Genomic DNA, 16,516 nt, shown 5'->3' with positions numbered 1-16,516 from the left:
TTAGTATTATTTTTACTGACTATTTTTCTTTAAGATCACACAGAGAGTTAATTGGTTATTTTTATTTCAAAATAGTGTTGTTTATTTTTTAAATGAATGAATGAATGAAAGAAACTTTATTCCTATAGCACTTTACAACTCCTTCAAGGTACCAAAGTGCTTTACAATCACAGAAAGACAAAAGTTTAAAATTAGACACATCAAAGAAGAAAAAAGTTGTGTGGCCCTCAAAAAAGAAGTTTGGTGATCCCTGCTCTAGCATTCATGTGGTTTAAGAAAATTTGTTTTTCATTCTTCCGATCATTCAAACATCACATGAACGCAGCATTTCTATAAGGTTGCATTTTACACAAGGTACATCAAGTCATTGGTGCAATTAGCTTTAAAATGAGAACAAAAGCAAGTTTTGAAATAAAAAATTAAAAATGTTTTGTTTTAAATTATATGTTAATTTTCAGTCAAAATGTCTTTATCCAGATTTCATGTTTTTTCTTTCTCTTATAAGGTTGATTACCAAAAAATCCAGGCATCTGCTCCTGGTCCAGCCTATCGGATTATAGAACCTTTGTGGCCCACGAGTCAAAAAGTTTGCCCACCCCTGGTCAAGGCTTTGTGGTTTATTCGTCTATGGTCAAAGTTGTTCCCAAGTACCCAAGAAGTCATCGAGTCTAACCAACAAAAATTACGGACTTATTTCATGAACATTTTCCTGTAAAAATTTCTACTGTCATTTTCATTTCATTGACTGTACAAGAGAAGTGGACTGAGTAATTCCCTTGCATTCCATACCTGATGGCTCCAAGAAACCAAAATCCCATAGACTTCCATTGAGAAAGAAACAGCTATTATTCAGTTATTCTATTCATCAGAATAACCATTCTTGCTCTGCTACCTTTTTTAACCATATTTTTGGCAATGCTAACATTTTTTCATTTTATTTTTTTCTTTGTTGCATGTTACTCAAGCTATAAACTGACTAATTGGATACCTCAATAAAAATAGGGGATGCCTGCTGATAGACAGATTCTCCCAAGCTCGCTTTCAGGTGGTAGGGATGTGGATTTTAACAAGTTGCCTCCTGAATGGCAAAGGTGGGTGCCATAGAAATGAAGAATCAGGTTGTAAAACTGAGATGCCCCTCCTGCTCTTACTTTTGTTGAATAAGTCCTGACTTGCTGCTAAACTGTAAAATGAAGAGTGGTTTCTTGGACCAGCAACTCATTTGCGTTCAGGGCTTTGGCTGTAACTCACCATTCCATATGTCCAGCCCAGATCGATCTTGTTCATCACCCACAGCTCGTGGATATTTTCTGCCAGTTTCTCTCGGATTCTTTCCAGGTGAAGTGGCAGAACTATCTGAACAAACACACACAAACACATAACATTTAGTTTTGCTACATCACTAAGTCTGACAGGATCCATCGTAATTTCCCTTCGTCCGGACCTGGCTGGTGTCCACTGGCGTAGGGGTGAATGCTGCCTGGCTCAAAGTGACGGTGGGTCCCAGCAACTCTCTGGCTGCAGTCTGGTCCTGACTGGCCTCCAACTTTAGCTTCTCCCTGGGAAGCACAGCCTCACAGCATGGGGCATAGCCTGCAGGGGGGAGGAATTTGAACTCCCCATGACGCCCCCCAAGGAGGAAACGCACCCTGCAGTGAGGTAGTGTGTGTGTGTGTGGGGGGGGAAACAATGATCTCAGCGCTCATCCAACACAGAAAAACATTACTTATAGGATATGCTTTAGTGTTCTTCAGTAATGCAAATCTCAAATACATTAAAGACCCACTCAGATGAAAACAATGTTTTTGATGTTTTTAACATTTTCTTGTGGCATTTTTCTGATGACACAGGTCTGATGATACAGAAGGTTATGCTCAAAATTACATTTCCACTTATAACATTACATTTTTTTACATTAATTTTTTAATGTATTTATTAATTTTTTAAAAGCTTATAAGAGGCTGTAAATGAGCAAGAGAAGAGCAAGAGAATGAACTACCGCCACTCTGCAGAAGATATGTCCTACAACAGTTTTTATCTTTTATTTTGGTGAAGAATGGCATAATCAGAATTAAAAGACCACCGGGAACCCTCTTACAAAAGCTCAAAAAATGTCTGGAGTGGGTCTTTAACATTTACGTGGTGGGGAATAGCAGAGAATTTAATCATAAAACAATAAAAATACTACATAAAAAAAACATATGTCTTTGTTTTGGTTCTGTAAAGAAACTGTTCTTTTTTCCAGCAAAGCGACTTTCTGGTCACACACTGACCTGACACCTGCACTGAAGCTGGCTGCTGGGAAGAACAGGCCATCCGAGTTGAAGTTCTCAAACATGCCCTGAACTGGCTGGCCATTGATCCTGAAGGAAATGCTGGGAACATTCAGATCCAGGCAGCAGCTGACCACATCTTCAGAGCGCAGCAGATGCTGGTTGGGTGAACTAACAGTCCGAGCAATGCAACCTGGACATGGGTAGTGAATGTTTGCCACAAATGTAATCGTATCTGTCACACTTCAAAGTAAAATTTATTTAAAATGTGCATATCCATAAGAGTCTCTGTGATTTATCATGCTGAACGTCCACTCATCCCTCACCTGACCACAGATGAAGTCCATCAAAGCCGTAGGAGAAGAGGTCATCCCCCACCCCATTGCCTCCCCAGCCCTCTCCCCCACTGGGGTACGGTGCATAGCCACTGGTGTTGGCCCAGCCCACTCTAAGGTGAGTGGGTTCTGCCGTGACAAATGGCAAAGCCTGGTCCACGATTACCTCATAGTACCACTTCCTGTATTGGGCGGAACCATCACTGACACCCAGGAAGATGTTGGGTCGCATACTGGTAAAATATGAAACAAATAAGATAGAGTTGCCAGAAAGGTCACCATAAAAAACAGAGACCAACAGTAAAGAGAGCTGAGAGATTCTCAGAATCAGAATCAGAATCAGAATCAGAATTCATTTATTGTCATATGCACAGCTTTTACACCGACATACGAAATTACTTCCAGTACAACCTGAACAAGATCTGTTCAGGTGACCAGAAGAAGAATTCTGAATCAAGGTGTTCATGTGTGGGTCTACTCTTTAGTGCCTTCGTGTGAGCATGTGTCACCTGCTGACGTGGTTGACGAGGCGCGTCTGCAGCAGCAGGTCTCTTCCTGGCAGCAGGTTGTCGCAGATCAGGTGCTGATTGGAGCGCACGGCCACGCCGTTACACACACACAGAGAGCACAACACATCCAGAACCTGTGAAGCACATCGTATACACAAATCAGGAAAAGCAGGTGTCAGAAAGGCTGCAGAGGTTTTAGATTTTATAAACGTTAGACATTAATTTCCCAGAATGCCCTGATACGGTACAGCTCTGCACCTTTATGTTCAAGCACTTTGCAGAGTTCTATGTCAATTATTAGCTGATTATCTTTTAAGTCATACTAATGTAACTGTTTTTGACATATAATTTTTAAATCCATCTACTACACTGCTTTGAGAGAAAGAGGACCATATTCATCCATACCTACTGATAAGAACCCACTAAAAAGCTTAGATCACAGCAGGGTGATGCCATCCAGGATCAAATTTAAGTTATCAAATTTTCCTTAGTCTGAACCTCAGAGGAGTCGTGGATGCTCTTCTGCTCGTCTTGGACAATTTACCAACCCTTTCAGTAGATGATTTAACTTTCATCTTTGAATGACATTTGTGTTTTTTATACCTATTTTGAACCAGAATTTAAAGATTTTTACATTTTGTTGTAACCCGCTGGGATATGGTACCTTGTGGTTTCGTCCATACTTGTCCAGGAGGGAGATGATAGATTTTACATGTCCTTCTTTGATGATATTTAGAGCTTCAGGACTTTCCACCAGCACACAGTGAAGAACCTCCAGTATACCTACATAAAAGTTTTTAAAAAAAGTGCGGGACAGAATTTAGCAGAAGAGACGTCCAATCTTTTATGTTATACAAAATATAAAAGGACTTTTTCTGCTCTAAAAACCACATCTGGAGTTTGATGTGAGGGTCATTCCAGAGTTGGAGGACATTTTAAGTCCCACCCATCATATTTTAAATAATCCACATTCAGAATACTAAAACACGTAGTTTCTGACAAAATTTACCTGTCTTGAGATCAAATCTCCAAAAACCATGAAAAAAAAAGTTTTAGTATACCAAATAAGTCTGGAGTACCCCCTAAAACTCAATTTTTCCCTCGACTTACCCCAAATGTCCAAATAAAATCTTAAAGGGCCTATATCATGCGAAATCAACTTTTTTGAGCTTTTAAGTGTAAAATAACTAGTGCTGTCATTAATTTATCTATTTTTGATCACAATACTTTTTAACCTAATAATTTGTAAAAGCAAAATTTTAAGATATTATCATTTACACTCGTGATTTTGTGGTAGTAAAAGATCAAATTACAACTAAAACTAATTAAGATTTCTTAATATAACAGATTTCCAACAATTACTTTTAAACCAACAAGCAGTATTTTTATCAACCTAGAGCAATAAAAAAAAAACATAAGAATAAAACATCAGATACAGAATCGTCAGACTTAACACATAAAATCAGTAACAGTTTTCTGAACAATCCAAAGAATATTGACCACAAACCTCTTAATACCAGTCATACAGCATTCCACAACTTACCATGCAATTAGCACGCTACATAGTCCATTAATATATGATAATTAACACCTTGTCAGGCTTCTTCATTTACTTAGATAGATAATAAATAATGTATTATAGCTGTGCCATTGTGGGCTTGTTTACGTTAGTTCTGTGAAGAACTACAAAGTCGCACATTGACGACATCATAGCAGCAATGCGGCACATGCCGTGTGCACAGCTGTATAGAGACCAGATGATGCGCACTGAGAGCAATGTTTCAAATAAAACGCTCATGCAAAGTAAACAGTTGGACCCTTTTTTTTAATATTAGAGAACATGACACTAGTTATAGATTAAAAATGAGATTAGCATGATAAAAAAATAACTCTTTAAGTTGTCTGTAATTATATAACCACTATTAACGTGATGATTTGAAACCCCTAACTATAATGTTAATTCCTTACCAAAAACCACCCAAAAGTCGTATTTTGCTCCATTCACGCATCTCTGAGCTTTCCTCTAAAACCCTGGTAACTGAGCACCAACCCTTGCCAATCCACAAAAACGAGTGGGTTCCCATTTTTTCTGCAGAGCTAGCGGTGAAAAACAAAATGCTTTTATTTTCTATGCACAATACATACATTTATCTTTGCAAAACTTTGAATGTTGAGCAAAAGCCGGTCGAGATCAGAGACAGAATCGAGGAAAATGAACAGTGAAAATAAATCATTATTCATTAAAAAATCTCTATTTAGTCTGCAAAGGTAATCTATTGTCATATAATATACATATACTCTAAAAGGCCGAATAAAAGCCATATATAGGTCCTTTAAATAAAACAGGTAAAATTACATTGAAATTCTATTTAATTTTTTAAATAATTATTATCAATGGAACGTGTGTCCCACAACACGTTAGCATGCTGTTAGCATAACCTTTTTAGCACGGTAGAAGGAGAATATAGCAGAGAATTAAATGAAATGCTTGACTTGATATCATCAAACAAAAGATTGGGTAGAGTAGAAGCATCTGCTCTCTTCCATTTGTCATATTTTTACAGCATAGTTTTAGCCTATTAGCCATGTAATCCTTTTACCCATTCAATCTGAATTGAATTTGTTTTTTTTTTACTTATTTACATAATTAGGTTTGTCCTCTTGGTTATCAGTAACAGTTTACCTCTGAGAGAAAGCTAATTTGCCCGGATCTAAAACCCTGTTCAAGAGGACCAGAACTGGAAAACCTCTACCATAACCGGAAGTCACCCCATATCGCTCAAATTTTTTTATTTTTTTTTTAACTGGTGACCCTAACATTTCATTCAAGTTTATTTTCTTTTTGCTTTTTTTTCAATTCAAAACACGTCTTGGTTAGGCTTAGGGTAAGTCGTATAATTTCTGCTTCTGGCCAATGATGTCAGGCACCATGTTTTCTTCAGCCAGGTCCGTCTCACCGTGTGACCTGCAAATGGTTAGTAACAGTTTTGTAATGTATAACGTAATCAAAATAGTACAATTTTTCTGTAAGCTGAGTTAATCAAGCCTTTGACAGTTTATTATCTATTATTGATGAAAATGTAGCAGAAAATTAGAATAATGAAGATTTTACTTTTAATGAATTTTGAAGTCCTTCAATCATGGAATGACCCATTACTTGAAAGCCAGCAGTTTGTTCATCTACTATAATCGCACAGAGGATTCAACTTTGTAAAGAAGAAGGAACTCCGTGGTCAAGAATCACAGAGGCGTTATTATAAAAAAACATTTCTGCTTGTAGAGCTCGTAACTGTTTTATTGTTTTGAAAAGAGCCAAAATGACATACCTGAGGAGGCCTCCAGCCGCTCCAGTCTGCTTATCAGCCAGTCAAGTGAGCCGGAAAACTGGGCACAGTTTTTTCGGTTTCGTCTTATAAGTGCAGCTGTGAAAGTGACAGAGAAAAAGTGGTGAGATCAACCAGAGAAAAAAACAACCGAATGTGAGGCTGACGATTGACAATTCTAGACCACAACTGGGAATCTCAGCTTGCTCAATTGTCTTTAACATACCTAAGAGTTTTACAGACAGTTGGAGTCATAATACAGTCTTTGTTTCTGTCTGTGAATGTTTATTTGTGGTTACCCAGCAGCTGATAGAGGGAGTTCAGGATAGAGCTCCAGGCCTCTGCAGCCACGTGTCCAACCACATCTGCAAAGTGAGCGGTGCTGTTGTACACATGCAGACGATCGATGCAGTCCAGGACCAGGCTGATCATGCCCTGTACACATGAAGCAGGAGTTCACTGTGAGCACATTTGGTTTTTTGCCGTTTGTGTAGTCGCCCAAACACATTGAGCTACCAGTGCAGATGAACTGCATCTTTCCTCAGAAGATCCACAGGATGCACTGGATATTAACAATCAGCTATTAACAGACTATTATTCTCTAACTAAAGGCTTGTACATACAACGACACAGTACCTCCTCTTGGAAGAGGTTCTGCCTGTTCTTCAAAGCTCTCAGACGGTTCTGCCTCTCCTCATGGTCCATGTGCTCTCCAGGTGGCTGAAAGTAACCAATAAGATCCTGCAGACTTAAGCTCACTGAATCTATTGGTAGATTAAAGGCAGAACTCCTCCCTTGCTTCCTCAGCATGTCCAGACCTCTGGAGAAAACAAATAATCATGAGAGGCTTGTTAAACTGTAGGAAAACACCACAATTTCAGAAGAAATTTTTGAACAGTTGGAACTTTGATTTTTGACAGAGTGATGTGAAAAAGAACAGCATTTATCAATGACAACTGAAGCTAAACTTGAATTGTGTCACTAAAACCATGATCTGGGCACAGAAGAAAACCCACAATAAATCAATAACCAGGAAAAGAATCAAGAATCTGCCATGATCCCATCAAACTCCAAAAATCATCCTCACTGTGGGGAAACTTCTTGGAACTGTGTGTCTTTACAGAACTTTTGAAACTGTGTGCGTCTTTACAGAACTTTTGTGGATCTTCATAGAACATTAATGGACTATTCAAATTCAAATTTTGTTTGTCAAAATGTATTGCGTGACTGGCCGACAGTTTGAGGATAAGATTAAAAGTTAGGTGACTGAGAAGAAAATAATTTACAGTAAAAAGATAACAATCTAGCGATATATCAGGATACTTCTTGACCTTTAGAAATGGTGGCTGATCTTCTAAGAACTGTGGCGAGCCTTTAGAAATTTGTTTTAATATCCTTAGAGGGCTGTGGTGAAACTTTCACAAAAAAGTGCTTGACCTTTACAAAACTGAGACAAACTGGCCTTGGAAGCAAGCACTACAAATGAAGAGTCTGCGTAAATGCACGGATATGCACGTTTCTGGCTTGCACATTCAAAACTCTTGTGTTCACGCATCACTATGCAGGTTTTGGCCTCTAATATACTTTCAGTTATATTTCAGTTTGAACCCAGCCATAATTATATGACATTAAGCTACTTCGGAAGCTACTTCGGAATAGACCTGTGAAAGAAAAATCCTGGAACAAGATTTGACAGGTTTGTACCACTTTGACATTTCTCACCAAACCTCTTCCAACTGTAGGTGAAGCTAGTATTGGGTAGAAACAGTCCAGTGTAAACACCATATGCTAAAAAGCTCATTCCAGAATTTCCGTTTAGCGCGTTCTTGAATGCACGTCACATGCCTGGTGTGTACATAGCATAAGAGGTTTCGGAACATCACGGACTATAACCCCCCCCCCCGACAATATGCCAGAATAACCGCTCTCTACCACAAAAGCTGAACAACTTCTATGCCCAGTTTGAAGTTAACAACTCCACCCAGGCACAGATGCTCCTGCTGTCTTCCAGCGACACAGCACTACAGCTGTCAACTGCTGAGGTGAGGAAGGCCTTCTCCACCATTAATCCACGCAAAGCGGCCAGCCCGGACAACATCCCTGGACGGGTTCTGAAAGACTGAGCGGAGCAATTGAAACATGTCTTCACCGACATCTTTCCCGCCTCACTCAGGTAGGCATTTGTACCCACCTGCCTGAAAACTGCTGTTATTACTCCGGTCACAAAGAAGTTAAATCCAGCCTGCCCAAACGACTTTCGCCCTGTGGCCCTCACACCAATTGTGACCAAATGTCTCGAACACTTGGTCCTAAAACACATTAGGAACAGTCTTACAATAACTATGGACCCTTTATAATTTGCATACAAAGCAAATCGATCCACGGAAGATGCCATCTTCACCACTCCACCTCCCACTGTCACATCTGGAGAGGAAAAACACCTATGCTAGAGTCCTCTTCATCGACTTCAACTGGGCTTTTAACACCATCATCCCACAACAGCTGGTGGAGAAGCTGAGGCTACTAGGCGTGGACACAGCAATCTGCAACGAGACATTCAGCTTCCTGACAGACCGGCTGCAGACAGTCAAGATCGGCAGGCACACATCCAGGCCCATCTAAGTGAGCACAGGCACACCACAGGGGTGCGTCCTGAGCCCACTGCTGTTCCGTCTGCTCACGCATGACTGCCCAGCTAGAGGCAGCACCAACCACATTGTTAAGTTTGCAGACAACACAACAGTGATCTGTCTCATAAGCCACAATGACGACTCTGCTTACAGAATGGAGGTGGAGCAGCTAGCAGTGTGGTGTAAATCCCATAACCTCCAGATCAACGCTGACAAAAATAAAGAAATGGTGATCGACTTCAGGGCATCTGGAAATCACCTCCACTCACATCTGACCATAAACGGTGCTGCTGTGGAGAAGGGCGACACCGTCAAGTTCCTGGGGGTGCACCTCACTAACCCCCGTCCTCCTCCACCAACTCCACAATGGTCATCAAAAAAGCACAGAAGTGTCTCCATCCACTCCGGAGACTCAGGAAGACTGGAATTCCAACACCTCACCTCATCACCTTCTACAAGGGCACCATTGAAAAACATCCTGACACAGAGCTTCACATCCTGGTTTGGCAGCTGAAAGCTTCAGGACAAACAACGGCTCAGTAGGATTGTCAGGACTAATAGCAAGATCGTTGGTGCACCTCTCCCGATCCTGGAGGAGTTATACGAGCAGCACTACCTACGCAGAAAAACCTCCGTCATCAGGGACACCCAGCACCCCTCTCATGGACTGTTCTCCCTCATGCCATCTGGGAGGAGGTTCAGGAGTATGAGCTGCAGATCCAGCAGGATGCTTAAAAGCTTCTTCCCACAGGCTGTGAGGCTGCTGAACGGACTGTCCTCCTCATGCATTCATGCTCTCACAAACTCCACTCTGCAATAAGACCCAAAGGATTACCCCCAACCCCCCACACAACCCGAAGACACAATACATCCATTTGACATATAGGTAATGTTCAGGGCAGTCTAATGCTCTTGTGTTCATCTGCATCATTAGATCAGTCAGCAGAAAGCTTTTTGGATGAATTCTCAGGAGGAAACTGTACGAAAGCATTTGCTCTTCAGCAATGCTGACACAGGCTACCATATCAAAAAGTCATTTAGCTACAGAAATCTGTTAATGGATAAGACAACAGTTTCAGTTTCTTTGTTTCAAACACAAATGAAAAATAAACACAGTAGTTTAAAATAGACAGATAAAGCAATACAGAGGAACCACATAACTTTAATATTGTTGTCAATTGGTCTGGTCTGTAGTTTCTGAGACCAAACTGAAATGTTTAGGCACCAGAAAAATAAAAACTGGATTTCTTATCCCTGCAACTTTCTTTTGATTGAGGTAGATGACGCCAGCTGGTTTGAGTTTTGAAGCTAACACCAGCTAGATCTTATTCAGGATAGTGCGAAACAGACCTTCAACACAGCTCAACTTCACCATGACTCTGAGGTTCTACACCAAGACTGCAAGAAATCTGAGATTCTTTAACACTGAAGACCAGCTTTAGCATCAGGAAAAATGTTTCCCTGTAAAGAACCCTGACTGAAGTCATAAGTGACACTGTAGAAATGTGACTGGCAAACTGACCACCCAGGAAGGATTTCACCTCTGAATGGCTGAAGGAAGGAACAGGATTTCAGAGCTTTTTTGTCAAAGGCTTAGGACAAAGATGGATCAGTGGCTGTTCTGACAGTCTGATCCTTCTTCTATAAAATCTGTGATCCTCTTGATCCTTAGCCACACATTTGAGATTTGCACCACTTTGACATTTTTCACCATGCTTCACTGCGTTCTTGAATGGGGGTCAAATGTCCAGCATTAGCATTAGATTAGAGGACAGCAGACAGGACCACCATTCAAGAACGCAGTGAAGCAGGAGGCAAGTGAAGGAGGCAGCTTGTTAGACTGATAAACCAGGATTGAAATATGCTGACAGGTGGAATGAGCAAAACATTGGAAAATGAAGAGTAGAAAGGGTGGATGTTCTGAAGCAAGGTTTCACTAAGATCAGTGTGGACTGAGAAGGGTAAAGCAAGGATCTGTGGTTTGCATAAAGAAGTGTGCAGAGGCTGGTGGACATGTTTGAAGGCAGCACAGAGAATGAAGAAGATGGTGTTAACTGGAGGGAGACGATTTGCTGTGATGCCCCTTAAGGGAACCAGCAGAAAAGGCAGCACACATTCATTGCATCTCTTTCAATAAGCGTGGCAGTATTGCACCCATTAGAAAATGTGAGCAGCAACTCACCTGATGAAAAGGTTGAAGAGAAATACGGTGCTGCGGATGACCCTGGCAGTACGACTCTCCTCGTGCTGTGACCTGGACAGGGTGAGCCCGTCATCCATATGACCTTCATGATGCATGATAGCCTGAAACAAAAGTTCCTTCAGAAAAGCAAGTCTGTTTAAAATCATAACTTTAAATTAACCCAAGACTTTCAAATTAGCTGTATTCTTTTTTTTTTCAAACACAAACAAAATGAAAATAGACAAAAGAGTTAAAAATATATTAAACAAAACAATTTGCTTGAAAAGGAGTGGGTAGAAGCCAAATCTTGTATAATCCCACCCCTTTTTACCACATCTTATGTTGTGCATTTTTCTATCCAAGTTTTTTTTTCTTTACTTAAAACATTCAAATTACCTTCTGTATAGCACCTATGCAGAAGTGACATATTTTTGCTTTTATTGATCATTTTTTGCCTTGTAAAGTTCCATCAGTGACATCTTGTGTGTCTTTTAAACATTCATCCAACCCGTTCAATAAATCCACACCAAACATTGATGAGCACACTCTTTTTTGTAGTACGAATGCACTGCTTTTTGAAGTTCAGCTGATTTCTTAAATCATAACCCATCTCTGTCCTTGAACATTTGTTGTATGTTTATTGAAAGTAAGTTATTTCTGGCTATATATAGTGAGTGCTGTTTTAAGTTTAACTAGTTCCAACAATTTCAATAAACCCAATTTTAAAAACAGTGCATTTATATGTGTCCGATAATCCACACCATGAACAATTCAAATATCTTTTTTGTAAGATGCACAAAGACTGTAGATTTGTTTTGTAAATATTTCCCCAAACTTCTACACTGTAAATATGGTAGTATTATCAATGAATATATTAGCAAACATGCTTTGTGAGTGAGTGTATGAAGTGTTTTTCCCAACACTGCTATGCCTTAAACCAGTTTAGCGCTGGCTTGCTTTATTTGTGGCTTCCAGCTTATTTTGTGGTCCAAAATTCTGTAATCGCCATGGATGTTTTGTTTTTTTTTCTGAAACCATAATAATCTTCAGACAAAAGTTTTTGTTTCTCAACAAAATGTTCCAGCCTTGTGAGTAATACTTTTTTAAGTATTTCTGAAAATTGGCAGAGTAAAGACACTGGTCTGTAATTTGTCAGTTGATCTTTGTCCCCTTTGAATAATGTAATTACTTTAGCTACTTTCATTTTTTGTGTGTGTATGCTTTAGCTACTTTTATTTTTGAGCAAATGTTCCTGTTTGCAAGGATAAAATGCAAATATAGGTTAGCGGATCAACAATGGAATCGATTACCTTTTTTTACCACCATCATATTAATTCCATTACAGTCTGTAGAGGTTTTGTTTGTGAATTGTTGATTCATTGATTGATTTTTTAGAATTTCCTTTGCTTCCACGGATATCAAGTAGATTAAGTTTGGATTTCTCTTTATGTAGTGTTCAACAGTTTCTTTTTCTGATTTATTTGCGCAGTTTATTTCGACTGCTAACTTTGGCCTTTTTTTTTTTTACAAAATATACACCTCTTACTTGAGTTTCTGGTTCTTGAACCAAAGGAGGTCAGACATTGGTTTCACCCATTTTTGGGGTATACTTCTGTTCCTCAACTGGTAGAATCTCAATGAGGCACCAAACATCCTGATGTGAGATTGTGGCAGGAATATTTGTTGCAGAGTTGTCTTCCTTTGGTTTGGTATAGGCGTTTGAACCAGGATAGTTGTAGATTATCCTTATTTTCACATCTCTGACAACTCCCAACATGTTGCTGTTTGCCTTGACAACTCTGCTGAGTCTGTATTGGCCTCCCAGGGCATTTGAATCTGCAATCCACATGATATCTCCAACAGCCACGTTCCTTGTCTTGGTGTGCCTCTCGGGTGAGAAGGGTTGACACGCAAAAAGGGGGACTGTCTTGTCCTCATCAATACTTTGGATTCTTCCACCACATTCTTGAAGTCCTGTTTTCTTATCCTTATACACAAAGTAACTGTTCAGAGTGGTATCTTCACATTTTACCCCTTCTTGTGCAGTGTGGAACACGTCTCTGAGAGCATTCTTCCAAAGTGAGAGGGAACTTTTTGATTGCATTTCCTAATTCTTCTGTTGAAAGGGCAACTTTGATTTGTCTCTTTTTTGTGTTCTTCAGATTTTGTTTGCATATTTCAACAGCTTTCCGTAGCCAAGCAATAATCCTGACTATTCACATTAAACTGTGTATTTTTGTCATATCCATGAGTTGTTTGACTGCTGCTTCAGCTGAAGGATTGCGAGCATGAACAATCTCCACTAATGACTGACAAGATGTCTTCTCTAGACTACCTTAAACCATATTGTCAAGCGTGTTTGACTTGATTTTTGCCTGAGTTCTTGTGATGGTAGATGAGTAAGCTTTTTGTGTGGGTTTGTTAACTCGTTCTTTGGAACTGGCAGCAATTTCTTTGGCTGACTATATTCGCCATTCTGTCATAGGCTTTACTCAAAAATGGTGGTCCCCTTTGCCAGTCAGAGCCCTCACGAAGGTTTTCCAGCACCTCTTGTTATGTCTTCTTAATTGCTCTGGTGTTACAACTTGATGCACTTTTGCAATCTCATCGAGACCGTAGCATATCAGCGGATTACCTAAGTAGGGGTGTAAATTGGCAAGTGTCTGGTGATACGATACATATCCAGATACGTGTCCCACAATACGATACGTATCCCAATATTGTACCAAAACACTTTATTTTTAAGAGGAGGACTTAGAAAAAAAACTCTACCTGAAAATTAATAGTAAATACAGTGCTGTTTATTTTGAACATTGCTTAATGTAGATTCTCCAGTACTTTTAAATGGTTTAGGAGCCTGAACAGTCCTTCAAAAATAAAGGGGGAAAAAGAACAGAAATTCTTTCCAGAAACATTAAAATCTGATAAGGCAGACTGACAGGGTGCAGGAGAGCGCTTTAATGTGGCTTAGAGACTTTATTTACATGACAGTCTGCTCTGCATGACAGTCTGCTCACAGGTGGAAGTAAACCCGTATTTCACAGCTCATCACTGCGACGTTGGCCTTTTTTCAGACCATGGAACACATCACTCTGATCCATCAGACCGCTAAACAAGAATCAATATCTGTGATGTTCTGCAGAACTTTGGCCCGCTTTGCAGATAGTGTTTTGCCTGATGCTTCACACGTTCTTATCTGATCCCACTACAAAGCACCGTAATCCGTGTTTTTATGATACTGGCAGCAACGTGGCACAGACTTTTAGTCCGGTACCCACTAAGTGGTACATAAATATCATCCTGACAGCATTTTAAATCGAAACAAATATCGACAAATGATCTATTGCAGTTTATGGCTGAATCAATTTTTTCCAAGTCCTATTTTATCGTAAACATCTATAGTAATTGTAAAACAAATGTTGACTACTTTGAGGATTTTGTCTGTCATGGGTAATGTTTGGAACGTAACTACCGCGGTTCTGCAATTACCGAGGGAACACTGTAATACTTTTATTTCATCCAGTGTCAAGCAGTTTCCTTTACAAGTGATTTGGATTGTCCAACTTGTGCACCACTTCTTTTCTCTGTCAATTGTCAAATAAAGTTCAATTCTAGTGTAATACCATACCTTCCTCTGCACCCCGCCCATGCGAACGGACTTTGCATCAACAGTCTGGTAGGTGAGCCAAAGGCAGGTTTCCACGTGTTGGATATAACACACAGAGTCGCCATATTTTATGTCAGGAGTGCCCATACCATCCACCTCCTTCTTCACACCAGGGTCGGATTTTTCCTTAAAGACAGAAAGCAAGAAAAATGGAATAACTTTCTGCTTTGAAGTCAAGGATATGGTGAATGGTTTACTGTTACCTTTGAGGACCTGAAGCAGAAGGCAGTGGATTTAACGTCCGCCTTCTCTTTGTCTATCAGTAGCAGAGACTTCTCTTCTGTGAGACTCAGATACTTCCCAGTGGTCACATGTCTGAGTCTGAAAGGCTGACCCCAACGGATATGGCTGCCACTCCACCTGGACACACAACAAAACATGAAGGACCATGGTTTTCACATGGCCACCTTCATCTTTAAACACTATGCTCATGAAACCCTGTTCAACTCTATATAAATAATCTAATGCCCAGATGTAGTCTAGAAGGGTGGACTTCTTCTCTAGTGACGTGAGGCAGGTGAGGCAAAAATAAATTCTGGGTTAGCGGTGGCTCAGGCAGTAGAGCGTCCAATGACGGAAGGGTCGGCGGTTCGATCCTCGCTTCCCCCAGCCAGCTGTTGTTGTGTCTTTAGGCAAGACACCTCACCCTCCCTGCCTCCGGTGTGAACGTGTATGAATGTACCGCAGATGGTACCATAGGGGCCATAAGCGCAAACTGGCAGCCACGCCTCTGTTAGTCTGAGGCTACATTAGTAGTTATCACCAAGTATGAATGAGAAGTGAGTGAATAATGGACAAATTGTAATGCTGCATTCTCACCGGATGCGATATGCGCATCATATTCATATCTCTCTTTTGACGAAAGTCAAATTTACAGTTCGACACATTGACGCCTCGGCTGCAGAGCAACCGCCAACATTTTTCTAAACTTCAACAGAAAAACATTGATGATGTCGAGCGAGTAGCTTGGGTTTATATGCTTTTGGGGAACTCTATAGAGGCGACAGCAAGCACATCGCCGTATCTGAGTTTGCCAGATCATTCAGAGTCTCTCCCATTGAACATCACTCCTGCAGCGGGAGCTGAGCCCGGGATACGGCTATTTTAAACGTTACTTCTGTCTGTCCGTCTGCTATGATACTTTTTATAAACATGTTCTTGATAATCCTATTTTTCTAATGATATTTTTGCTGTAGAATAAGTTATTCAAGCTATAAACTGACCAATCAGATGCCTCAATAAAACTAGGTGGTCTCGTGTTGAATGTTCAAAGCATTTGTTTGACATATTCTTCCGAGCCCGCTTTCAGGGGAAGGGGTGTGGCCTTCTAACATGCTCACTCCTGATTGGAAGGAGTGGTTGCCATAAAAATGTAGACTCAGACTGAAACGGACTAATCTCGGTTTACTAAGGACGTCTGGTTCCAACATGGCAAACAGGCATATCGTGGAAAAATGGCAACTGAATTGACTTCATTTGGTTAGAACCGGAAGCAAGGCATTTTCTACGGGTGATGTCACACCTGATCCATCCAGTTATATAATACAGTCAATGGTGATCCCATCCCAGAAAATGGGACACTGTGGCTAAAGACTAA

The 16,516-nt window shown here is 40.3% G+C and overlaps 1 protein-coding gene across 2 annotated transcripts in view; it reads right to left on the bottom strand.

The window, feature by feature from the left end:
- ryr2a (ryanodine receptor 2a (cardiac)) overlaps positions 1–16,516 on the bottom strand; it is a 310,570-nt gene that overhangs the window by 228,523 nt on the left and 65,531 nt on the right. For both annotated transcript variants that reach the window (XM_023949560.2, XM_023949561.2), the window contains exons 10-21: positions 15,123–15,279; positions 14,881–15,045; positions 11,253–11,374; positions 7,077–7,260; positions 6,740–6,875; positions 6,444–6,539; positions 3,782–3,900; positions 3,118–3,251; positions 2,600–2,841; positions 2,274–2,466; positions 1,445–1,649; positions 1,252–1,356 (exon numbers count right to left, since the gene is read on the bottom strand). In XM_023949560.2, coding sequence (XP_023805328.1) covers positions 1,252–1,356; positions 1,445–1,649; positions 2,274–2,466; positions 2,600–2,841; positions 3,118–3,251; positions 3,782–3,900; positions 6,444–6,539; positions 6,740–6,875; positions 7,077–7,260; positions 11,253–11,374; positions 14,881–15,045; positions 15,123–15,279 — 1,858 coding nt within the window. The remainder of the gene's footprint in view (positions 1–1,251; positions 1,357–1,444; positions 1,650–2,273; positions 2,467–2,599; positions 2,842–3,117; positions 3,252–3,781; positions 3,901–6,443; positions 6,540–6,739; positions 6,876–7,076; positions 7,261–11,252; positions 11,375–14,880; positions 15,046–15,122; positions 15,280–16,516) is intronic.

This window comes from Oryzias latipes, chromosome 19, assembly GCF_053564925.1.
Source record: "Oryzias latipes strain Hd-rR chromosome 19, Olatipes_Hd-rR_3.1".
Classification (NCBI taxonomy): Eukaryota; Metazoa; Chordata; class Actinopteri; order Beloniformes; family Adrianichthyidae; genus Oryzias; species Oryzias latipes.
The sequence above is the reverse complement of the archived record's forward strand: the minus strand, read 5'-3'. Positions and strand labels throughout refer to the sequence as shown.